This window comes from Pongo abelii, chromosome 21 (genome assembly GCF_028885655.2).
Source record: "Pongo abelii isolate AG06213 chromosome 21, NHGRI_mPonAbe1-v2.0_pri, whole genome shotgun sequence".
Taxonomy (NCBI): Eukaryota; Metazoa; Chordata; class Mammalia; order Primates; family Hominidae; genus Pongo; species Pongo abelii.
The window spans coordinates 55,177,214-55,202,081 of NC_072006.2; the positions used below are offsets into that span (position 1 = coordinate 55,177,214).

At 53.5% G+C, this 24,868-nt stretch overlaps 1 protein-coding gene and 1 long non-coding RNA gene across 7 annotated transcripts in view; one reads left to right on the plus strand and one right to left on the minus strand.

Moving 5' to 3' along the window:
- BCAS4 (breast carcinoma amplified sequence 4) overlaps positions 1 to 24,868 on the plus strand; it is an 83,113-nt gene that overhangs the window by 57,331 nt on the left and 914 nt on the right. Inside the window, exon 5 of one of the 3 annotated variants that reach the window (XM_054542326.2) lies at positions 24,607 to 24,703. The exons of the other annotated variants lie outside the window; for them this stretch is intronic. Within the exon in view, the coding sequence (XP_054398301.1) occupies positions 24,607 to 24,703 (97 nt within the window). The remainder of the gene's footprint in view (positions 1 to 24,606; positions 24,704 to 24,868) is intronic. 3 annotated transcript variants of the gene reach the window in all.
- Positions 14,733 to 23,944, minus strand: LOC129052249 (uncharacterized). 4 transcript variants are annotated; one of them, XR_008517209.2, is made up of 6 exons: positions 22,948 to 23,944; positions 22,197 to 22,524; positions 21,389 to 21,497; positions 19,641 to 19,891; positions 17,504 to 17,729; positions 14,733 to 15,652 (listed from the first exon to the last, which is right to left on the minus strand). It is a non-coding gene; the product is annotated as an uncharacterized LOC129052249 (long non-coding RNA). The 4 variants fall into 4 exon arrangements; XR_008517207.2 differs by lacking the exon at positions 22,197 to 22,524 and having other exon boundaries at positions 19,641 to 19,775; XR_008517208.2 differs by lacking the exon at positions 22,197 to 22,524.

Genomic DNA, 24,868 nt, shown 5'->3' on the forward strand with positions numbered 1-24,868 from the left:
CCTGGCTGGCACATGGCCTCATCTGCATTTTCTCCTGTTGTTCCCCTAGCCTGAGAGCTGCTCAAGGGCGGGGCCTGTGTCTTGTCTTTGCCATGGTGATGAGAGTTCTGATGCTGCTGGAGTGTTCTGGGCTGTCTTTGGGCCGCCACAAGCAGCACTTACCTGCCCTACTTGGTTCATCCCCAGGCCACCTGGTACAGAGTAACTGTCTGCATCCCCACTCTTCAGGTGAGGAAACCGAGGACCAGAAAAGTTAGAACATTTTAACAAAGCCAGGGCCTGGCCCATTTGATTCCAGAGTCCCACAGTCTTCACACCCCAGGAATCGAAATTCAAACACTCACTGAGACCAGGCAAGGCCCTGAGTGACGCAAAGAGGCCAGGTTGGGGCTGTGACCGGCAGGGGAGGCGGGGCCCTCAGCTGCAGCCTGGAACAGAGACCAGAGTGGTCAGGCCTTGTGCTTTTTGTGGCTTTGTGTGTGTGTGTGTGTGTGTGTGTGTGTGTGTTTTCTTTTTTCTTTTTTATAGTTACACTCTGTTGCCCAGGCTGGAGTGCGGTGGCCTGATCTTAGCTCACTGCAACCTCTTCTCCCCAGGCTCAAGCAGTTCTCCTGCCTCAGCCTCCCGAGTAGCTGAGACTACAGGCGCCCGCCACCACGACTGGCTAATTTTTATATTTTTAGTCAAGATGAGGTTTTGCCGTGTTAGCCAGGCCAGTCTTGAACTCCTGACCCCAAGTGATCCACCCACCTTGGTTTCTCAAAGTGCTAGGATTACAGGTGTGAGGCACCGCACCCGGCTGAGGCCTTGCACATTTTAAAAGAGCGAATGCAGATTTTCTGTGAAATCAGCTGATTTTGAAAACAGATCTGAGAGGCTCAAATAAATCTCCTCAGGGTCCTTGGTTCAGGGACCTGCATCTGGGCCTTGGCAATGATCTGCAGTGACCGGGCAGCACCCAGAGGACCCAGGACATGAACCCGTGGGTGGGTACCCACCTCTCCCTGCCCAGCCTGGCATTTGAGTCTCCTCAGTGGGGGACATCATCAAGGATGTGAGGGGTGCCAGGGCCCACGGCTGGTCTGGGTTCACTTTGCAAAAGGGGTTCTGGGTGAGTGCCAAGGGAGGCAGTTGGTGGGATCCCTCTACATCCCCCACATTCTTTCCTCCTGGCACTCCTACTTTTTGAGCCAAACAGATGATGTTTTCTTAGTCTTATATGAAGTGTCAATGAATGCAGCTAACAACATCCCCTTTCATTTTTTTTATTTTTTATTTTTATTTTTGAGTCAGAGTCTTGCTCTGTCACCCTGGCTGGAGTGTAGTGGTATGATCTCAGCTCACTGCAACCTCTGCCTCCTGGGTTCACACAATTCTCCTGCCTCAGCCTCCCGAGTAGCTGGGATTACAGGCACATACCACCACGCCCAGCTAATTTTTGTAATTTGAGTAGAGACAGGGTTTCACCATGTTAGCCAGGCTGGTCTTGAACTCTTGACCTCAAGTTATCTGCCTGCCTCGGCCTCCCAAAAGGATTACAGGTGTAAGCCACCTCACCCAGCCAACACCCCCCTTTCTAATCGGAATGTCACCTTCAGGGTCACTCATCATAGAGAAACTCTGTCCCTCGCAGCTCCTCATATCATAATGCAAACCCCATTCGCCCTTAAGATTGCTGATCCAGTTCCTGTAGCATTTGGAGGGGGATAATCAAGAACAAGGATGCAGACCAGGCCTCGCAACCTCAGCACTGTGGACATTTGGGGCCAGGTCCTTCTTTGCTGTGGGGACCATTTTGTGTACCAGGGGGTGTTTTGTGCACTGGGGGATGTTTTGTGTACTAGGGGATGTTTTGTATACTGGGGGTGTTTTGTGTACTGGGGAGTGTTTTGTGTACTCGGGGATGTTTTGTGTACTGGGGGGTGTTTTGTGTACCGGAGCTGTTTTGTGTACTGGGGGGTGTTTTGTGTACTGGGGGGTGTTTTGTGTACTGGGGGGTGTTTTGTGTACTGGGGCTGTTTCGTGTACTGGGGGGTGTTTTGTGTACTGGGGGGTGTTTTGTGTACTGGGGCTGTTTTGTGTACTGGGGGCTGTTTTGTGTACTGGGGGGTGTTTTGTGTACTGGGGGGGTGTTTTGTGCACTGTAGATGTTTTGTGTACTGGGGCTGTTTTGTGTACTGGGGGCTGTTTTGTGTACTGGGGCTGTTTTGTGTACTGGGGGGTGTTTTGTGTACTGGGGGGTGTTTTGTGCACTGGATGTTTTGTGTACTGGGGGGTGTTTTGTGTACTGGGGGGTGTTTTGTGTACTGGGGCTGTTTTGTGTACTGGGGGGTGTTTTGTGTACTGGGGGGTGTTTTGTGCACTGTGGATGTTTTGTGTACTCGGGGATGTTTTGTGCACTCTGGATGTTTTGTGCACTCTGGATGTTTTGTGTAGTGGGGGGTGTTTTGTGAATTGCGGGATGTTTTGTGCACTGGTGGGTGTTTTGCCGCATCTCTGGCCTCACTCGCTAGATGCACCCTCCCCACAGTGTAACAACCAAAAAGGAGTCCATAAATTGCCAGCTGTCCCCTGGGGGCAAAACTGCCCGACTTAAGGACCCCTGGCCAGAAGAATGACAGCTGTCAAGACTGGGTGATGGTACATGGGGACTCATCATAGTCCCCTCATTGCTTTTATATGTTTCCTATAAATATGAAAAAGTTTCCTTATAAATACGGAAAAGAATACAAGGTTAAAAAATATATGACAGCATGAATTCTGGAGCCAAACAGTCCTGGGTTTTGTATCTTGGTGGTGCTGCTGGCCAGCTCCATGGCCTTGGGAGAGTCTCAACCTCCCCCTCTGTGAAATGGGTGGCAGTTCTCCAGCCTCATGGCCTCAGGTCGAGGATTTGAACGTGCATGATTTGCTCTTCATTTGGCAGCTTCTATATAGCAGTATTCTGATGTGGGCGCTGTTCTAGCAGCTGAGGTGCATAAGTTGTGGAGAGTGGCGTGCTTTGTTGAGTATTCACGTGAGGCAGGCACCCGGATGCTCTGCGCTGACCTGATTACTCACCTGCTCAGCTGCTGTGTAGTGAGGCAAGTTGCTATCATTGGCCTAATTTTATAAAGAGCAACTGAGGCAGCAGGAGGTGGAGCTTCTCCCCACAGTCAGCGGGAGGAGGTAGAAGAGGTGTCCCCAGGCCGCCTGGCTCCAGAGCCTGCAGTCCTGAGCTCCAGGCTGCCTGAAGGGATTCACTTATGCACTCGGCACAGCGCTAGCACATAGTAGGTGCTCAGTTAGGGTGGGCTGCGAGGCTTGCTTTTGTAGACAGCTCTCTCTGGAGGGGCTGATTGTTCCAAACCCGCCCCCCCCACCATGTGGCACCCTAGGTGTGTCTCTGACATCTTCAAGGCTGCCAAAGCCGAGTCCTGAAGCTGCCGTTTACAGAATAACCTGTCGCCCGCTTCCTGCCACGTGCTGATGTCGGCCACCAGGGATCTCGCCTGCAGGAATTGAATGGAGTGGCTCACTCGCCTCTGAGCTGCTGCCCATCTGGGTCAGCCCCTCCACACTGCTCATGCCAGGAGCACGCCGGTGCTCAGGGGTGGCCGGGTTCGTGGTATGTCTCAAGCGATGCTGGGTCATGAGGGGTTGGGCTAGCCACGCCCACCTGGGCACACCCGCCGGGGGTGTCTTGGGTCCCTCTCTGGGTTCCACCTCTCCCACTTCCTCCCAACTTCAGCCCCCCATTCCATCTTGACCACTGGGGGAGGGGCCCAGGCAAGGCCCCACCCTCACCCCCAGCCCTGCTTGGTGGAGATTTCGGCCTCTGGCTCTGCATCCTCAATGGTTCTGTTTCCTGCTAGCTCTCTTCCTGTCTCCATCTCTGTTGGTATTCTGGTCTGTCTCTGTCTTTGTGTCACTGCCTGGATCCATGTCTCTTGCGTTCATCTTGCTTGTCTCTGCCTCTCTCCATGTGTCTCTGCATCCCTATCTGTGCCACTCTGTCTCCTTGTCTCTCCTGCCTGTGTCTCTGTCCCATGTCTCTCCGTGTGTCACCTACACAGTCACAAACTTTCACTGTGCCCCCTGTCCCCCAGGCCACAATCCTTTCATCCCCTTCACGCCCCACCCCCACCTGCATCTCTGGCTACTCCAAGAGACCTTCCTGGGACCCCTTCCTCCTCAGACTGGAAGGGGAAGGGTGTGGGCCGGCGGGGATAGGACAGGTCTGAGTCTGTCTGCCGTCCACCAGCCTGGCTGGCCCGGGCTGGGCCGTGGGCACCCACTGCCCTTCTCTGAGCCCTGATGTCCACATCAGGGCATAAGTGCACCCACAGGAGGGCCCCCCAGGGACACTTTTTACTGCGTCACTAGAGAGCAACACTTGGTACGTGGGAACTGTTAGTAACAACAGCCGTGAACCTGAGGATGAATAAATGATGGACCTGGGTCCCCGCCTGGGCTTAGGGTCTCTCTGGAGAATAAAACTCACAGGCAGAAACTACAGCAGATAATAACAAGGTGGGCTGCATGCATCTGACTTCCATGCCTCACAGAAAAAAAGAGGAAAGAGCTGAAGGGAAGCTGCAGAGGATAGGCTGGGAAAGGCCTGCGGGAGGGAAGAGCCTGGCCTATGTGTGGCATTCGCAGCACAGCCCATGACAGGCTGCTGGGTCGCAGGCATTCCCGAGTGAGGTTGGGCCCGGCAGGGGATGGCAGGTGTGGTTGGTGTTGGAACGCAGGTTCTGGAATCAAGCAATGTGCAGAGGTGAGTTGTTTGTCAATGCAGACTCCTGCCTGCTGCCTGCAGCTGTGCATTGGGTCTGGAAAAGGTGCAATGCCTTTGATGCCTACGGAGCCTGGGAAGTACTTGGCTCTGTTCCTGGTCAACTTTCTGCTGGGAAAATAAACCGTGTCTCATTAGGCAGTGAGTTCATCCCGATGCCTGTTCGGGATGATAACATCATACCTTGTCATGCTGCCAGGCCCAAAGTCAAGGTCAAAGTTCCTGTTACTTAGGGAATCCTAATAATTAACCTGGGAACCTCAGCTGGAGAGGGAGATGCTGGTTTTTAAATGGAGTGAGAAGCTGGAGCAGGGAGGTGGCTGTTTCGGGGCTGGGCATCCCCAAGCGCCAATTTCGAGGTGCCATCCTGACCAGGATTGGTGATCACAGTCTTCCAGCCTCCTTGTCCCTTTTGTGTCTGGTAGCTCTTTGCTGGCCTGGACCTGGCTCCAGAGGCCTTGGGCAGTGCCCCTGGAAGTGTGTGCATTGGTACGGAGCAGGAGGGGCTCAGATGACAGTGGTCAGTGCTTGGAGAGACACGGGGTGGGGGGGGGGGGAGGGGGGCGCTGCTTGCAGGGCTGCCTGCCAGCATCTCCGTGCCTGACATGTGGCCTCCTATAACCTCTCACTCTCTGGCCAGCAGTTATTTATTGAGCACCTACTGTGTGCCAGGCCCTCTGATTGATTGATTGATGAGTCACATCACTTAGTGGCTGAGAGATGTTCTGGCACTTGTAATTTTCAAGCCTCCTTGTGAGTTAAACATTGAAGCAGTATCAGAAGTGAACTGGCTCCCATAACTGTGATTTAGTTTAAATGTTCATATTTTGAAACTGAATGCATTTAATTACTAAAAATGCAACATTATAACATTGTATGTTTGGGCTGTTCACAAGCTAATGATGGCATTTTAGAAGCATATGAATTCAGGGAGCCCTGTTCAGAATGAAATGAGCCTTCATTCTTTGAGCAGTATTTTCTTCCTTTTTTTGAGACAGAGTTTTGCTCTTGTTGCCCAGGCTGGAGTGCAATGGCACGATCTCAGCTCACCACACCCTCCGCTTCCTGGGTTCAAGCAATTCTCCTGCCCCAGCCTCCCGAGTAGCTGGGATTACAGGCGTGCACCACCACACCTGGCTAATTTTGTATTTTTAGTGGAGACGGGGTTTCTCCATGCTGGTCAGACTGGTCTTGAACTCCGGACCTCAGGTGATCCGCCTGCCTCAGCCTCCCAAAGTGCTGGGATTACAGGCTTGAGCCACCTCACCCAGCTGAACGCTATTTTCTAAGCACTTTCCATTATATGAGCATAATGCCCTATGAGGTAGGAGCCATTATTAGCCCCCATTTTTAGATGAGAAAACAGAGGCACAGAGAGGTTAGTAACTTGGCCAAGGTCACACAGCTAGAAAGGGGGACCGCTGCCATCTGAGGGATTTGGAACTGGGACAGTTTACTGTGCTGGATGAAGGGACGCTGCTCTCAATGCTAGCAGCTCTGGGGCTTTGGTGGGGGATGTCAAAGTGCAAATTCGAGGTTTTCTGTGACCCCCACCTCCACTCCCACCCTTATTCCCATAAGCAACATGAGTCTCACTGAGGGAATGGGCAGGTAGTGGGAAGCCCCTAAGGCTTTGTGCCCGGAGAAGTGAGTTATTCCCCACCAGAAGTCCCCCGTTTCTGGTTCTGTTGAGAATGTCCATGGTGGGGGTGAGGGTGGGCGGCTCAGCCAGCAGGATGTTCTCCTCTTTCCCTCTGTCTCTAGGGCTCTTGAGCCTGGAGACCACCCCCAAGTGTTGCTGCCTGGAGCTTCCTTCCATCCACCTCCATGCCCGTCCCATCCCCGCACAGTCCCCTCTTAGCCTGCTTGTCTGCTCCGGGAGCTGCCAAGAACTAGCAACTCCAGCCCCTGGGCCAGGCTTAACTCTGCTGCCAAACCTCCACCCCATCTTCCTTCCTTCCTTCCTTCCTTCCTTCATTCATTCATTCATGTTAATACAGTCATCCCTGGTATCCATGGGGCTTGGTTCCAGGAACCCCTCTCAGTTATCAAAAATCCATGGGTGCTTGAGTCTCTAATACAGAGAATATATAGAGAGAATTTGCGTATAACTTACATACATCCTTCCGTATACTCTAAATCATCTCTAGATTACTTATAATACCTAATACAAAGTAAATGCTGGCCGGGCATGGTGGCTCACACCTGTAATCCCAGCACTTTGGGAGGCCGAGGTGGGTGGATCACCTGAGGTCAAGAGTTTGAGACCAGCCTGGCCAACATGGTGAAACCCTGTCTGCACTAAAAGTAGAAAAATTAGCTGGGCATGGTGGCAAGCGCCTGTAATCCCAGCTACCTGGGAGGGTGAGGCAGGAGAATCACTCGAAACCAAGAGCCAGAGGTTGCAGTAAGCCAAGATCACGCCATTGTGCTCCAGCCTGGGTAACTAAGCAAGACTGTCTCAAAAACAAAAACAAAAAATCAAAGTAAATGCTATATAGATAGCTGTTATACTGTATTGTTTGGGGAATAATGACCAAAAATCAGAACATGTTCAGTACAGATACAACCATTCTTTTTTTGTTGTTGTTGAGTTTTTTTTTTTTTTTTTGGTGAGACAGTCAGTCACTCTTTCACCCAGGCTGGAGTGCAGTGACACAGATCATAGCTCACTGCAGCCTCAAACTTCTGGGCTCGAGCAATCCTACAACCTCAGCCTCCTGAGTAGCTGGGACTACAGGGATGTGCCACCACGCCTGGCTAACTTTTGTATTTTTTGGAGAGACAGGCTCTTGCTCTTATTATTATTATTGTTGTTATTATTGTGTGACACAGAATCTTGCCCTGTCACCCAGGCTGGAGTGCAGTGGTGAGATCTCAACTCACTGCAGCCTTGGCCTCCTGGGCTCAAGCAATCCTCCCACCTCAGCCCCCCGCAAGTAGCTGAGAGACTAGAGATATGTGCCACCATGCCCGGCTCATTTATTATTATTATTATTAATGTAGAGACAGCGTCTTGCTATGTTGCCCAGGCTGGTCTGAACTCCTGGGCTCAAGTGATCCTTCCGCCTTGGCCTCCCAAAGGGCTGGGATTACAGGCTTGAGCGACCACGCCTAGCCTCGTTTTTGAATATTTTTGATTCATGTTGGTTGAACGCATGGATGTGGAACCCACGGATGTGGAGGACCGACTGCACTTACCTTTGAACCACCTGTGTGAGCCAGGTATTGTTCAGACCCTTGGTGTGGAAGGAGCAGAGGCCGCCTGCTCCTGGCCCTGGCGATGGCCTAGTGTGTGATATGCCCCAGGGAGAGCCCTGTAAGGAAGGGAAAGGAGAGGTGTCTGAGGAGGAGGAGACAGGGGGCCAGGGAGAGCCTCTGGGGAGGTGACTTGAGAGCCAGGTGGCTGGCACCCTGGGGGAGGGACGAAGAGGGCCTGGGAACAAGGAGTTCAGGCACTGGAGGGAGTAGGCCCTGGGGCTAGTGGGAGGCTCAGCCTGGAGGCTCTGAGACCTGCTCAGCCCTTGTTTTACTGGGACCGCTCTGCTGCATGTGGAGGGAAGATGCCGGGTGTGTGGTGTGGAGCTTAGGGGGGTTAGAGCCGCTGGAATGGTCCAGGAGACGTGCTGGTGGCCTGGAGCGGGTTATGGGGGGCAGGCGGAGGTGGGGAGGTGTAGCCAACTCTGGCTGTGAGTGCGTGTTAATTGAAATTTTCTTTTGAGAACATTGTAGATTCACATTCGGTTACAAGAAATAACATGGAGAGGCCGGACGCAGTGGCTCATGCCTGTAATCCCAATACTTTGGGAGGCTGAGGCGGGAGGATCGCTTGAACCCAGGATTTCGAGACCAGCATGGGCAACATAGGGAGACCCCCATCTCAAAAAAAAAAAACTTAGTTGGGCATAGTAGCATGTGTCTGGAGTTCCAGGTACTTGGGAAGCTGAGGTAGGACGATTGCTTGGGCCTGGGAGGTTGAGGCTGCAGTGAGCTGTGATTGTACCACTGCACTATAGCCTGGGCGACAGAGTGAGATCCTGCCTCGAAAAAGAACACAGAAAGATCCCTTTCTGTGCCCAGTTGTCCCCAGTGGTAACATGTTTCAAAACCATAGCACAATATCCCAACCAGGATAGCAACATGAATCTGACCTGTTGATCCGATGCAGATCTCCCCAGTCCGACTTGGACTCATTTGCATGTGGCGTCAGTCCTGTAGGTTTGTACTCATTCCATACAATTTACTTGTATCAGCCAAGACACTGAGCAGGGTCCCGCCAGGTCCCCTGTGCTGTCCTTTATAATCACCCTCACCCTTCCTGTCCCCCAACTCCCTGCCCAACCCCTGGCTACCACTCACGTGCCCTCCGTTTTTAAGATTTTGCCATTTCAAAAATGTTCTGTAAATGGAATGGTGCAGTCTGTGACCCTTTGAATTGGCTGTTTTCACTCACACACTTCCCTGGAGATTTGTCCAAGTTGCTACATGAATTAAGAGTCTGGGCTGGGCGTGGTGGCTCATACCTATAATCCCAGCACTTTGAGAGGCCCAGGAGGGTGGGTCACCTGAGGTCAGGAGTTCAAGACCAGCTTGGCCAACATGGTGAAACCCCATCTCTACTAAAAATACAAAAATTAGCCAGGTGTGAAGGCACACGCCTGCAATCCCAGCTACTCAGGAGGCTGAGGCAGGAGAATTGCTTGAACCCGTGGCGAAGGTTGCAGGGAGCCAAGATCATGCCACTGAATTCCAGCCTGGTGACACAGTGAGACTCCATCTCAAAAAAATAAATAAAGAAAAAGACAAAGAGTGTGTCACTTGAGCCCAGGAGGTCGAGGCTGTAGTGAGCCATGATCGTAAAATCTGGATACGTTTGCAGGCGGAGCCAACAGGATTTGCTGGGGTGGTCAAGCAGCAGTTGTTAGAGATTTGAGCATGGAGTTCAGCGCTGGAGGCATCCAGTATTGTGTCTCCACGAGGCCAAATGAAGTCACCTGGGAGCAGGAGGCCCAGAGGTGGGAGGTCTGAGTTCACATGGATTAGGCGTCTCCTGTGCGGCAGATGCTGTCCTGGGCCAAGAGTTCAGCAGCGAATGGGGCAGACGAGTTCCCTGCATGGCGAGGGGCTGACTAGCTGCAGCGTCGGTGCGGGTATGGACTAGGAAGCAGTCTCGGGATCTCGTTCCCTTATCGTTTCTCTCTTTGCAGCTGTGGAGGGCTCCAGGGCCTGCACCATGTGGAGCCCACAGTGTGGCCCTGGGGTGGAGGGGCTGGACCAGAGCTTTGCAGGAGTTGTGAGTGAAATGACAAGAGTGCAGTGTTTCCCTGAAGGGGAGATGGCCTCTGTCCAGCACGGACGGCCTGTCTTCTGAGATGTCCTTTATACATTTAGAATATCATAGCTTTGACAGAGGGATGGGGTTGGCAGGTGAGGGGGGTGCAGTTGTTTTGTGTGTCCATGCCAGGGGCAGGTGACCTGCCCGCCCCTTGGCTTGGGTGCAGAGAGGCCTGGAACCCTTGGAGTGACTCCCCCAGCTCCCTTTCCCATCTCCCCTGCTCCAGCCCCTTTCCCCAGCCTGGCCTCTCATCCCTGCTTCCCGCTCACTATGTGGCTGCTTCATGTTTGCATCAGGGCCACTAGGCTGTTCCTTCGTATTTTCTTTTCTTTTTCTTTGTTTTCTTTCTTCTTCTTCTACTTTTTTTTTTTTTTTTTTTTTTTTTTTTTGATACGGGTTCTTGCTCTGTTGCCCAGACTGGAGTGGAGTGACATAATCATGGCTCACTGCAGCCTCCACCTCCCAGACTCAAACGATACTCCTGCCTCAGCCTCCCAAATAGCTGGGACCACAGGCACATGCCACCATGCTTGGCTAATTTATTTTATTTTTTATTTTTACTACACATGGGAGTCTTGCTATGTTGCCCAGCTGGAGTCTTGAATTCCTGAGCTTAAGCTATCCTCCCGCCTCGGCCTCTCTCTCTCTTTTTGCCTCATTCTTTCCTCCTTATCCCTCTAGTTTTCCTTCTCTCTTCCCCGCTTCCCCCCATCTTCCCCTCCTTTCCATCTGTTCCCGCTCTCTAGATCCTGCCCTCTTGTTTTTGGCGCTTGCTCTCTTTTACGTTTTTCTCAAGCCTTCTTCTGTTTCCCTTTGTGTCTCCTCCTGTCTCTCGTGATGTTCATCTCTGTTTCTACTGTGCTGTCTCCGTCTCTCCCTCTTTTCCTTTCTCCCCCTCTTAAAAATTATTCCCCAGACCTTGAAAACCATCCATCCCTTTTCACTCTCAGGGGCCTGGATGGAAGAAAATGTCTTCATCAGGCAAGGACAGCACAGGAGAGGGGTCGCAGGTGCATGTGCAGGTCCGTCAGTGCTGCCGGGGAGAAGGACGGGCCTGGGCTGAGATGCATGGGCACAGCCAGACCTCCAAGGACACCTCATGTCTGAGGAAAGGGGGAGATTGAGAAGAGGCTGCCAAGGCTCCCTGGAGGCCTGGAATAGGGGAGAAGGGGCACAGGGGACAGTCCAGGCCTTGTCTCTGAAGCAGGTCTTTCAGCTGCACTTGGGCTATGCTTCTCTGTAGGGAGGGGGCATAGCTCTAGGGAAGGAGTTTCTCCAGGCCTGGAAGGGGCCTGGAGGAGGCATCTGAACACCTGCTGGTTCCAGGCTGCCTCTCGTTTTGCACTCAGGGCTTTTTTTGTTTGTTTGTTTTTGAGGCAGAGTCTCACTCTGTCACCCAGGCTAGAGTGCAGTGGCACGATCTCAGCTCACTGCAACTTCTACGTCCCGGGTTCTTGTGCCTCAGTCTCCTGAGTAGCTAGAATTACAGGCGCATGCCACCACTCCAGGCTAATTTTTGTATTTTTAGTAGAGATGGAGTTTTTCCATGTTGGCCAGGCTGGTCTCGAACTCCTGAGCTCAAGTGATCTGCCCGCCTCGCCTCCCAAAGTGCTGGGATTACAGGCGTGAGCCACCACGCCTGGCCAGGGCTTGTTTCTTGAATGGATAACAGCTGCCTGCATCAGGAACTGGGCTCCTCAGAGTAATATTTGTGCAACCTGACAACATGGTAGGTCAAGTTTGCTTCCCAGAGCTAATTGGTGTTTTTTTTTTTTTTTGAGACAGAGTCTCACTCTGTCACCCAGGCTGGAGTGCAGTGGCGCAGTCTTGGCTCACTACAACCTCTGCCTCCAGGGTTCAAGCGATTCTCCTGCCTCAGCCTCCCCAGTAGCTGGGATTACAGGTGCGTGCCACTATGCCTGGCTATTTTTTTGTATTTTTAGTAGAGATGGGGTTTCGCCATGTTGGCCAGGCTGGTCTTGAACTCCTGACCTCAAGCGATACACCTGCCTCTGCCTCCTGAAGTGCTGGGATTATATTCATGAGCCATCACACTCAGCCTAGTTGGTGCTATTTTCAATACTTTTTTGTGGAGCCAACCACCTTCCAGGCCGGCCAACAAAACCTTCAAGGATTCTATTGATAATTCAGCATCAAAGTGAGAAATGTATGACTCTGATGTGACAGCAGGTGGTGGCCAGACTGTAGCCAGCTGTCGGTATGGGATAAGGGGACTGATCTGGAGGTTGGACTGCAGGCGTCTGGGCCTAAAGCTGCCTCCCTTGGGGAGGTGGATCTCAGTGTGATGGGGGACCCCTGAACCCAGCAAGGCCACTGGGCACAGCTGTTGGTTTGTTGCCCTGGGCTACGAAGGACTCTTCCATTTGCTGCTCTGTCCTGCAAGTGGGTCAATCCCAGCTCCAGTCAAATCTATCTGCTCATGTGCCCCCCCAAGTTCTACCACCATTCCCACCTCTGCCCTTTGCCCCTCGGTGTTTTCTCAGCCGGGAGCGCCGGCACCATGCTGTCCCTTGTTCCGTGCCCAGGGCTCATCTGTGGCGCCTTCCTGGAGTCATCCTTTTGACTGATAGTACAGGATGAAGAACACCATCCTGGGGGCACACAGATCTCAGGTGACAATTTGAAGTGCCAAGGCAGGGCCCCTTTGTCAAACTTATTAAGAACTTCAAGACAGGGATAGCAGAGCGGTAGCCCACGCCCGGGGCCTGATTGCATGGGTTTGCACACTCCAGAGGCCAGCCTGGTCTGTTGTACAAGCATCACGCCGGGGAGTGAGTTCCTAAACCCCACTGAGTCTTAGTTTCCGTGGCTATAAAATGGGATCACCATTCATATCCTTGCAGAGGATTGTTGTGTGCGATCATCGAGATAGGGTAAGGGGGAGCTGCTATTGTCCTTACTATTGATCATGATTGATTGATTTTTTTTTTTTTTTTTTTTTTGAGACAGTCTCGCTCTGTCACCCAGGCCGGAGTGCAGTGGTGTGATCTCAGCTCACTGCAACCTCCACCTCCCAGGTCCAAGAGATTTTCCTACCTCAGCCTCCTGGGTAACTGGGACTACAGGTGCACGCCACCACACCTGGCTAATTTTTTTTGTATTTTTAGTAGAGACAGGGTTTCACCATGTTGGCCAGGCTGATCTCTAACTCCTGGCCTCAGGTGATCTGCCTGCCTCGGCCTCTCAAAGTAGCATTATTGATACCATTTAACAGCAATTGTTATCTGTGTTATTCCCCCAGCACTTTGCATCTGCCGCCTTCTGTGTGCTTTATTTATATTTAAATGACCTTTTGGCCGGGTGCAGTGGCTCATGCCTGTAATTCCAGCACTTTGGGAGGCTGAGGCAAGCAGATCACTTGAGGTCAGGAGTTTGAGACCAGCCTAGCCAACATGGTAAAACCCCGTCTCTACTAAAAATATAAAACTAGCCAGGCATGGTGGCGCATGCCTGTAATCCCAGCTACTCCGGAGGCTGAGGCAGCAGAATTGCTTGAACCCTGGAGGCGGAAGTTGCAGTGAGCCGAGATTGCACCACTGCACTCCAGCCTGGGCGACAGAGCAAGACTCTATCTCAAAATAAATAAATAAAAATAAATAAAGATATACTTGTGTGTCTATGGTGATGAGACACTTACAGTCAATGGCCATGTGACAGGAGCAAAGCCCGTGCGCCTTGGTGCTCAAGTAGGATGACTCCGGCACAAACCATCAATTGAAGGAGGGAGTCAGGACTCTAGGACAGAGGGATGGGGAGGGGCAGGAGGAAAGAGGGGACTTGGCCCATGGACAGCAGAGTTTGTTGGCCAAGTTTGGAGGGACCAGACCCGATCAGGAGCTGGTGCCCCACGGAGCCCCGGTTTTGGAGGGTGCCGTGACACCGACTCCCCCCACCTGCTGTCCCTGTGTGTGAGCTTAGATTTAGTAGCCAGCAGCTTGGCAAGACTTCTGGGGCCACTCCTCTGCTGGTTTCCATGTTAACGCTTTTCCTCCAGCTAAAAGCAGAATCTGTGGGAATCCAGGAACCTTCCAGAGCTGCCCCCTAGGGTCAGCATCACCTTAACAAGATTGCACCAGCTTGTCCCTGCTGCTGGCTCACCCTGGACACCGGCTGCCAGCTCTAGCAGCCCCAAGCCCTGTGCTTCTGTCACTAGGGCCTCGGCAGCCTCCCATGTCCACCAGCTGCTGTGGTCACTGGGTCGGCAGAGGCTGGGGTCAGGGCTGGGCTGGACTGGGCAGGAGGATTCAGATGGGAAGGGGCCGGTGCCCGCACAAGCTCTGCAAGGCTGTCCAGCCCAACCCCGAGGGCAGGACTGGACACGCAGGGGCTGCCTACAGAGAAATGGGAGGGGTTCTGCTGACAGCTGTCAGAGTGTTCTGGAAGACTCAGGGCCCTGGAGCAGACACAAACATTGCAGGCAGGACAGGCTGAGGTACAGAAAGCCCGGAGCCAGGACATAGCAGGGCACCTGGGACCTAGGGGACAGGCCCTGGGGGCCGGCAGTAGTGGGGGCTGCCACCAAGAGCTCAGAAGAGCCCAGTTGAGTCTCTCCTCAGCCTTTGACCAGCTGGGACCCTGGGCACGTGGCCTAACCCTGTTCTCTCCAAGCCCGCTTTCTCATCTGTACAGTGGGCGTCATCACAGGTCCTCACTCACGGCTCTTGTAAGCGCTGGAGGAGACAGTAGGGGAGGGACAGCAGCCACTGGCCATGGTGGGGGCCCCAGGTCAGCAGTCCCTTACCTGTAGGGCTCAGGGTAAGCAGAGGCCTCTCCACCGGCATCCTCTTCAGCCTTACGGAGCCTTGGCCTGGTGTTGTGAACCTGGAGTCACTGCCAGCTTGGATGCCTACAGGGCTCCACAGGTCCTGCAGGCCAGGCGGGGACAGTGGCAAACCAGACAGCGTGTGTCCTGGCTGATGGGGCAGCTCACTGCACCCTGTGGGAATGTGGGCCCGCGGTGGCCAGATAGCTCAGTTTTTCTAGAGAAATAGGCACTCAGTGTTTATTTGAACATCCCAGTTCTTCACTGTTGGCAATGAACTCATTTTTAAATTTGTCTGCAAGCCGGATGCTGACCAAAGGTGACCCGTTTGTGCTCTCTGAGTGGGCCAGATCAGGCAACCCCTGAGGGTCCTGAGGTTGGAGGGCAGATGCTGAAGGGACATCCTGGTTCCTGACTGAGAGCTCACCCCCAGCCCCACACAGCTCCGGGGGTGCCTGTGTGCTGGGACAGTGCAGATGCTGGAGCTGGGTAGGCCTGGGGTCGAACCCCAGCTCTGCCAATTCCCAGCTGAGTGATTATGGCCAAGTGACTTGCTGAGCCTCAGTTTCCCCTTTTGCAAAGTGAGATGGAGGATCCCTGCCTCTCTCAGCCGCTGTGAGGATGAATGCTCTGTGACCTTTCAGGTCCCATCGCGGGCTGGGCACTCTGTAAATGCTCCGTTCTTGGTCACTGAGGTTGAATTAAGAGAGGCTGGGGCTTGGTTTATGGAGTGAGACTGATCTGTTTCTTCGGTTGGCTTTAAAAAAAAATTATAGAATTAGAGCGAAGTTGCTATGATAGTACAGAGACTCTCTTTGTACCCCTCGGCCAGCTTCTTCTGTTGTTAACATTTTACTGTGTGCATTGTCACAGCTAAGGAACCAACACTGACACATTATCAACTCAAGTCCACAGTTGCTTCTGTTTCCCTAAAGTCTTTTTCTGTTCCGGGATCCCATACTACATTCAGTCATCATGTCTCCCCAGCCTCCTCTGGCCTATGACAGTTTCTCAGACCTTCCTGTTTTGTTTTGGTTTGGTTTGGTGTTTTTGGTCTTGGGTTTTTGTTGTTGTTGTTGTGTTTGAGAGAGGGTCTCGTTCTGTTGCCCAGGCTGGAGTGCAGTGGCAAGAACATGGCTCACTGCAGCCTCGACCTCCAGAGCTCAAGCGATCCTCCCACCTCAGCCTCTCAAGTACCTAGGACTACAAGTGCATGCCACCATGCCCAGCTAATTTTTTTGTTTTTTGGATTTTGTCTGTAGAGATGGGGTCTCCCTGTGTTGCCCAGGCTGGTCTTGAAACTCTGCGCTCAAGGGATCCTCCTGCCTTGGCCTCCCAAGTTGCTGCGATTGGCCAGGCATGGTGGCTCACTCCTGTAACCCCAGCACTTTGGGAGGCCAAGGTGGGCAGATCACTTGAGGTCAGGAGTTTGAGATCAGCCTGGCCAACATGGTGAAACCCCATCTCTACTAAAAATTCAAAAATTAGCCAGGTGTGGTGGCGCACGCGTGTAATCCCAGCTACTGGGGAAACTGAGGCATGAGAATCGTTTGAACCCGGGAGGCAGAGGTTGCAGCAAGCCAAGATCACGCCACTGCACCCTAGCCTGGATGACAGAGAGAGACTCCATCTCAAAAACAAACAAACAAAAACACCCACACAAAGTGATGGGATTACAGGCATGAGCCGCCACGCCCAGCCTCAGACTTTCCTTGTTTTTGATGACCTTGACAGTTTTGAGAATATCGGGTAGGTATTTTGAACAATATCCTTTAATTAGGGCCTATCTGATGTTTTTCTCATGCTTAGACCAGGGCTGTGGGTTTGGGGGAAGAAGACCGCAGAGGTAAGGCGCCCTTCACATCATAGCAAAGATACTCAACATTGCTCGGCACTGATGCTGCTGGACGTGGGTCACCTGGCCGAAGTGATGTTTGCCAGGTTTCTTCACTGTGCAGTTTCTTTCTCCACTTTCCATACCCTGCTCTTTGGAAGCAGGTCACTAAGTGCAGCCCTACTCAAGAGAGGAGGGGCAGATGCAGACAAACAATTTGGAATTGTTTTGGAACAATTTTGAGATTTGCATCTTCTCCTTGTCTGCTTGCTTTTGCATCTAGCAGTTGTCACTTCTTGGGTGATCCTTTCTTTCTTTCTTTTTTTGAGTCAGAGTCTTGCTCTATTGCCCAGCCTATAGTGCAGTGGCACAATCACGGCTCACTGCAGCCTCGACCTCCAGGGCCCAAGCGATCCTCTCACCTCGGCCTCCTGAGTAGCTGGGACTACAGGTGTGTGCCACAATGACCAGCTAATGTTTTTGTTTTTATAGAGGTGGGGGTCTCGTTCTATTGCCTAGGCTGGCCTTGAACTCTTGGACTCAAGCGATCCTCCCACCTTGGCCTCCCAAAGGCTAGGATTACAGGCTGCCATGCTCAGCCTGATCCTTTCATTTCATTATTTAAACAACCCGGGCTTGAGTCCTAGCTCAGCGCATTTACTCTCTGTGTGACCTGCGTGACTCACTATTAACGGAGGGATCACAAGAACAAGAGGATGTGTACATCAGGCTGCACCTGGTGCTTTGAGCAAATAGGTTGGTGTTTTTTCCTACCTGTGACAAGAAGTACTGAGGTGGCCCGTTGAGCTGACAGGGCGTCTCAAGGAAGTAGTCAGGGACCCAGGCTTCTCCTGGCTGCTGTTCTGCCATCCGTAGCATGTGGATTTTGTCTTCCTGGTCTCAAGGTAGCTGCAGCACCTCCGGCCTCACTGCCGTGCTCCAGGCAGGACTCAGTGAAGCTGACGGCGTTATCCCCGTTTTGTAGAGGAAGAAAGTGAGGCTGAGGAGGATGAGAAACCCTGCCTTAAAGAGTGCTGTGAGGTTAGAAGTAGGGTCACCTGGTGTGTAGTAGGCATGGTTGTTTTCACAGTAGGATGGGCCTCTCTCAAGCTACCTGGCACTGGGGGTGCCCAGTGCCCTGAGGGATGAAGGTGGGCCTCTGGCAGCAGGCATCTGAGCTCCTCCACTTGGCTGGCCTGAGGCTTCAGGCTCCCAGGGGCTGGCCCAGGCTCTGGTGGGGCTGTGGGTGGCTGGGGCAGACCCTGGACAACCTCGGATCCCAGCCTGCGAGTAGGGGTACAGTGTGTCCGCCCCTCCTTTTAGGGTGGAGGATGCTGGGCCCAGCAGCCCTGTTGACCTGTGCCTCTTGCCTGTTCTGGGCGAGCCAGGACTGGCTGGGGCTGCAGTGGTCACCCAAGAACAGCCAGCCACATGAAAGTCAGGCCCGAGGACAGTCACTGAGGTGGGCCTGGCCCTGCAACTAGGTAGCCATGTCTGATGACCTACTATTCAGTGCTCACTTGGAAGGGAGATATAGGGAAGGGTTTGTTGTTCCTGTTCTATTTGGGAGGACAGATTGAATTCAGAGGCAAACTATGGTCTAAGGATCAAATCTGGCCTGCCACTGCCTTTTTTTTTTTTTTTTTGAGATGGAGCCTCACTCTGTTGCCCAGGCTGGAGTGCAGTGGCATGATCTCAGCTCACTGCAACCTCTGCCTCCTGGTATAAGTGATTCTCCTGCCTCAGCCTCCCGAGTAGCTGGGATTACAGGCACCTGCCACCACACCCAGCTAATTTTTGTATTTTTAGTAGAGATGGGATTTCACCATGTTGGCCAGGCTGGTCTCGAACTCCTGACCTCAGGTGATCTGCCTGCCTCAGCTTCCCAAAGTGCTGGGATTATAGGCATGAGCCATCACACCCAGCCTGCCATTGCTTTTGTAAATAAAGTTTTATTGGCACACAGCCATGCCTTCTGTTTACGTATTGTCTATGGCTGCATTTATACTACCTGGGCAGAGTTGAGTGGTTGTGACAGAGACTGTGTGGTTTGCAAAGCCTAAAATATTTACTGTCTAGCTCTTTACGGAAAACATTTGCTGACCCTGACCTGAAAACCATGCAGGGTCAAGGATGTGTGATTAGGGCTTCCCAAGAGGGAGATGCGGGTGGGCCAAGACTGGCGAGGGGCTGCGGAGGGTTTGTAGAAACAGGGCAGCACAGGGCAAACAGAGGCCCTGAGGTGGTGGGCTTGGCTTTAGAGCAGAGCTTGTTCTGACTGGGGGGCTTCAGAAGAGAGGCTGTGAACCCAGCCGGGGCCTGAGGCTTCACCCTGTCACGTGCTGTGACAGCCATTTGGGGTCTTTGTGGGAAACGGAGCTGCTGGGTGTTGTGGATTGCCGGGGCCAACTCTGAGGCTTCGGCCAGACGCAGCAGGTCACAGGAACCGTGGGGATCTCAGGCTGGTGCTCCTCAGCTCAGCCACCTTCAGCCATGAGGGACTGTGGGCCCGGAGCTGCCCAGTGGTCTGATTTTCCAAGAGAAACCGGCAGTCTGCTTTTCACGGGAAATCTGATTTTTACATGTTTGCAGTTAATTCCATTTTTACAAAATCACAAAGCCGACCCAGCACACGTGCATTTGCCTGTGCCCTGCAAGTCTGGGAACTCAGGTGTGCAGGGTGGACGCAGGGAGCTGCGGGGGTATGGGGAGACTCTGAAAGCAGCCAGGCCCTGCGCCCCAGCACTCCCTGTGGCAGAGGCAGGCCTTGGGCTGGGGGTAGGCTGTGGAGGAGCTCACAGCCGTGTCAGGTTTCTTTGTCTTGACCTATCCTATCCCAGGGCAGAGAACATTCCTGCCTGTGGCCTGGGAGGAGGGGGTGGGGAGCCAGATTCCAAAGGGTTGGACGTACCTCCTGGACCCCAGCGGGGACTCATTCCCAGCCGGAGGGCGAGGGGTGGGAGGTGGAGAGCTCTGAAGTCTTCTCTGAGATTTTCAAGGGTGAAAACCCTAGGGTTTGAGTTTGCTGCTCCATCCTCAAGGAGCCCTAGGGGGCGATGGGCAAGGGCTGGTCTTGGAGCTGGACAGGCCCGAGTGGACCCCAGCTCCAGTGCTCCCTCCCTCCTGGGACCTCTGAGACATCGGCAACTCCTCTCTTGCAGGCTGCCATGAGAATCCAAGAGAGAATGGGTGTGAAAGTGGTTTCCGTGGCATGCGGGTGTGCCGGTGAGGGGGTCTGCCTCCAGGGCGTGGTCCTGTCCACTTGCCAGGGCGTCTGCAGCCGGACAGCCCTGCAGGCATCTGGTTGTTTTCAGCCTCACACACCAGCCCTTACCTGCTGATTCAGGCGGCTGGTTTCAAAGCACTTGCTGCCACCCCTGGGGGTTTATTATCTATTTCAGGCAGGACTCTTAGTTACAAGCAACTGTGGTCAGTGTGGCTTAAAGAAAGAAGAGAATTTTGAGGCTCATGAACAGGAAAAGCCCCAGGGTAACTCCAGCCTTCAGCAAAATAGGGTTCACGTGCTCAAAGTGATATTGGCAGGACTCTGTCTTGCCGCGTCTTCTAACTCTGCATCCCTCTGTGTGGGGTTCATTCTCAGGCGGGCCCCTGGTGGGGTGGCAGGAGTGGCCTGTCGCCTGAACTCCCAGGAACCTCTGGGGAGAGCATCCCTGTCCCAGTAGCAAGAATCGCAGTGGCCCTGCCACATGCTTACTCCTGGACTAATCTCTGTGGGTGGAGGGTGAGCTGCTCACATGGGCTAGGCCTGCTCTTGGCCCCAGCCTGAGCTGTGGAAGAGGTGGGGAGCTGCTCGGATGGGGAGTTGGGCACACGGGGATCCCTTAGAAAAATCAAGATGCAGCCAGGCATGGTGGCTCATGCCTGTAATCGCAACACTTTGGGAGGCCAGGGCGGACAGATCACTTGAGGTCAGGAGTTCCAGACCAGCCTGGCCAACATGGTGAAACCCCGTCTCTACAAAAATACAAAAAACTTAGCCGGGTGTGGTGGCGGGCGCCTTTAGTAATCCCAGCTACTCGGGAGGCTGAGGCAGGAGACTCGCTTGAACCCGGAAGGCGGAGGCTTCAGTGAGCCAAGATTGCACCATTGTATTCCAGCCTGGGCAACAGAGCGAGACTCTGTCTCACAAAAAAAAAAAAAAAAAAAAAGAGGGGCCGGGCATGGTGGCTCACGCCTGTAATCCCAGCACTTTGGGAGGCTGAGGTGGGTGGATCACGAGGTCAGGAGATCGAGACCATCCTGGCTAACACAGTGAAACCCCATCTCTACTAAAAATACAAAAAAATTAGCTGGGCGTGGTGGCGGGTGCCTGTAGTCCCAGCTACTCTGGAGGCTGAGGCAGGAGAATGGCGTGAACCCAGGAGGCGGAGCTTGCAGTGATCCGAGATCGCGCCACTGCACTCCAGCCTGGGCGACAGAGCGAGACTCCATCTCAAAAAAAAAAAAAAAAAAAATCAAGATGCTAGCACCCCAAGGGGAAGTGGACAGACAGGCTGAAATAGCACCCACCCATGCCCGCCGCTCTCCAAGACTGTGTTTTGGTCTGAAGAGGAGACACCTGAGCTTCCTGGCTCCTGCCCCTCTGCCCCTGCCTGGCTGACTTCAGCCCAGTTCTCCAAAGAGCTGTGGGTTACTCACCCACGTGTCTCCAGCGTGTCCTCCAAGGTGTCAGGCTTGGGCCTGAGTGGATGTGGAGCAGCACCAGCCTCTGCAGCCTTCTGTCTGGTCTTCCAGGCCAGTGGCCCTCCTGAAAAATGAAAGCATGCTTGTTCTCCATGGAGCCCCTGGGGGCTCCTAGTGATTGACTTCCTTTCTGAGTGCACAGGAAGCAGCTGTTCAATAATCTATTGTGACGTTTGGCCAGACACCGACAGAGCTTGTCTCCCTGCGACCCCCTTGTCCAAATGTAGGGATGACCTTTCCCCTCTGTGACCAGGAAGGATGCGATTGTTGGGAGTTTCTTGCATTAGTTCTCTCCAGGCCTAAAGACACGATCACATCTAGAGCTGCCAGCGGCCTCTCGCCACTCCCTCTCCTTGGCTTCTTCATAATGATATTGATTTTTCCTCCATTTTTAGAATCCATCTCCTTGAGGGAGGAGACAGAAACTCCATCCCTCTTCATAGAACCATTTCAAAAAGGAACAGTGGGTTGGGATGAGGCCCAGCTGGCCTAGGAGAGGCCGCCTGGCTGGGCCAGATGCTGGCTCTGGCCTGGCCTGGTCACTGACCCTTGCCTGGGTCCTCAGGACCAGGAGAAGAAGGGCCGTGTCTTTTCAGATCACAGAACACTCTTTGGCCCCTAGTCATGTGTCAGGATGAGAGGGGCGGGCTTTGAACTCCCATGATTCACTTGAATGTTGCATTTTCTAGATACTATGACAGCCAGTTCTCAGGCCGTCATTAAAAAGAAAGAAGGTGAAATTCCACACCCGTGGGTTACCCACCAGCCGCAGCCCTCTGGCTGGAGATGTATCTTGTGGCTCAGCTCCTGTTTGTGTTCTGATTGCAGTGCCATCAGGGGGACGTGTGTCCACTGACCCACAGAGGCAGAGGCAGGGGCAGCTGGGGAACGTGCTAGGAGAAGAGGGGCACGCGGGAATAGACCTCGTCTCCCGAGTCATCCTCTGAGCAGGCTGAGCCAAGAGTGGCTGACTGAGGATTGGCTGGGCAGAACGTTCCATTCACCGTGTGTGAGGTTCACCCTTGGCCAGGTGCGTCACTTGTCCTGGTTTTCCAGATGTGGAGGTGGTGACGCAGGCTGGTACGAGGTCCCTAGACGTCAGAGCATGTTCTACCTTATTTAAGATCCTTTGATGGTTCCCTTCTGCAACAGGCTCGGTGTGGTGTGGTGGTAAGTCAAGGCTCTGGAGCCCAGACGTGATTACCTGGCCACTCTCACTTTTGGGGGACACATGAAACAGCCTCCTGCTGTCTCCACTGTCGCCCCTAGAGTGTATTCTCTCTCCTGCTCTTCCTGAAGCGCAGACCTCATCACACACACAGCCTCCCGCTTACGAGCTGCAAAGGCCCCCAGTGCTCATGGAATCAAGGTCATAGCTTGGCTTACAAGATCCCAAGTGGACCCCAGCCCTTTGTCTGGCTTCCTCCCTGTCTACGCGCTGATCCCCGCAGCCCCCACACTCCACCCACTCAGCACAGGCTGTTCCCTCGGCCTGGAACACCGGCCCTTGGTACCTCTCTACCCGTTCTCCTGACTCCTGGCCAGTTGCTGCTGAGGCTGTGAAGGTCCTAGACGGCTCAGCCCCTGGAAACTCCCCCAACCCTCTAGGATGAGCTGAGGCCCCATCTGGCTTCCCCAGGCCTTTGTGCCCGTCCTGCCATCAGCCCGCATCATAGGGTGGCATTGTTTCTCCTGGGTCATTTGTGTCCCCACTAAGTGCCATGCCCCATGAAGGCTGGGATGGTTGTCTTGTTCACAGCTGTGTCCTCAGTGCACAGGACAGGGCTGGCCTGGTGCACTGTGAGTTGGCGGCTGGTGGACAGATGCTTGGAGGATGTGTGACTTGGGGCAGGGCACCTCCTGAGTCTTGATCTCCCCCTCTGCACTGGGGTCATGGTGTCAAGTGCAGGGGGAGGAGAGGGAAGGGGAGCAGGCAGCATGGGGAGGGGCCTGCAGAGGTGTCTGGCAGTGGGGAAGCTGTCATTGGCCACGGTCTGGAGCCCACATCCCTGTACTGACACCCAGCTGTCAGCTGTAGCCAGAACTGGGTCTCAGCCAGAGTGGGCAGGAGTGGCCAGGAGATGAGACTGTGCAGGGAGCTGGGGGACAGGGTTAGGGTGTGGTGAGAAGGTCCCCTCCCTCTGTCCACCTTGACCCTGCATCCTTGCTCATCTCCACCGGCTCCAACCAGGAGCAGTAGCCCAGGAGCCCTGTCCTTCTTCTGGTGCAGGCCGTGGTCCTTGCAGCCTGGACTCTGCATGAGAATCACCCAGGAGCTGTGAAATGTCCCACACCCAGGCCACGCCCCTGACTAGAGACATCCGACTCCCTGGCATGGGCCCCGGGCATCAGTATTTCATAAAACTCCCAGGAGATTCCAGCGCATGGCCAAGTTTGACAGCCATCATTCCAGGTGCTTCTTGGTGACCTGGTTTTTCCTGGAGATGCTCAGCAGCCTGCTGGAGCCCGCCAGCCAGCGCACAGTGAGCGGCTCGATGGGAAATCTCCCCTTCTCCGCCTCCCTCCACAAAAATCCTCACCAGAAACGAGGAAGCACTTCTTAAAATTGTTTTGTTTTTTGAAAGAGTAGCACATGCATATGGCAGGAACTCCAGGCAGCACAGATGGGTACACAGTGGAAGAAAAGTCAGTCCTGGCCAGGCGCGGTGGCTCACGCCTGTCATCCTAGCACTTTGGGAGGCTGAGGCGGGCGAGTCACCGGAGGCCAGGAATTTGAGACTAGCCTGACCAACATGGCGAAACCTCATCTCTACTAAAAAAAAAAAAAAAAAAAAAAAAAAAATTAGCCGGGCGTGGTGGCGCATGCCTATAATCCCGGCTAACTCGGGAGACTGAGGCAGAAGAATTGCTTGAACCCAGGAGGTGAATGTTGCAGTGAGCCAAGATGGCACCACTGTACTCCAGGCTGGGTGACAGAGCGAGACTCCATCTCAAAAGAAAAAAAAACATCAGTCATGCCACCAACCACAGCCACTGTACCCAGGCTCTGGGATGGCCCTGCAGAGCTGTCACATGTTGGTATAGGTCCCTTTGTCACATGTCTACCCTTCTCACCTTGCTTTCTTAGTCCTTCTCTGCCAGAACGTATTGATCTGCCTGGCTTTTTTTTTTTTTTTTTCCCCCCCGAGACATTGTCTTACTCTGTTTTCCAGGTGGAGAGCAGTGGCACAATCCCGGCTCACTGCAACCTCCGCCTCCTAGGTTCAAGTGATTCTCCTGCCTCCGCCTCCCAAGTAGCTGGGATTACAGGTGCGCGCTACCATGCCCGGCTAATTTCTGTATTTTTAGTAGAGATGGGCTTTGACTATGTTGGCCAGGCTGGCCTCAAACTCCCGACCTCAAGTGATCCGCCTGCCTTGGCCTCCCAAAGTGCTGGGAATGAGCCACTGCGCCTGGGCTGCCTGGCTCTTCTTG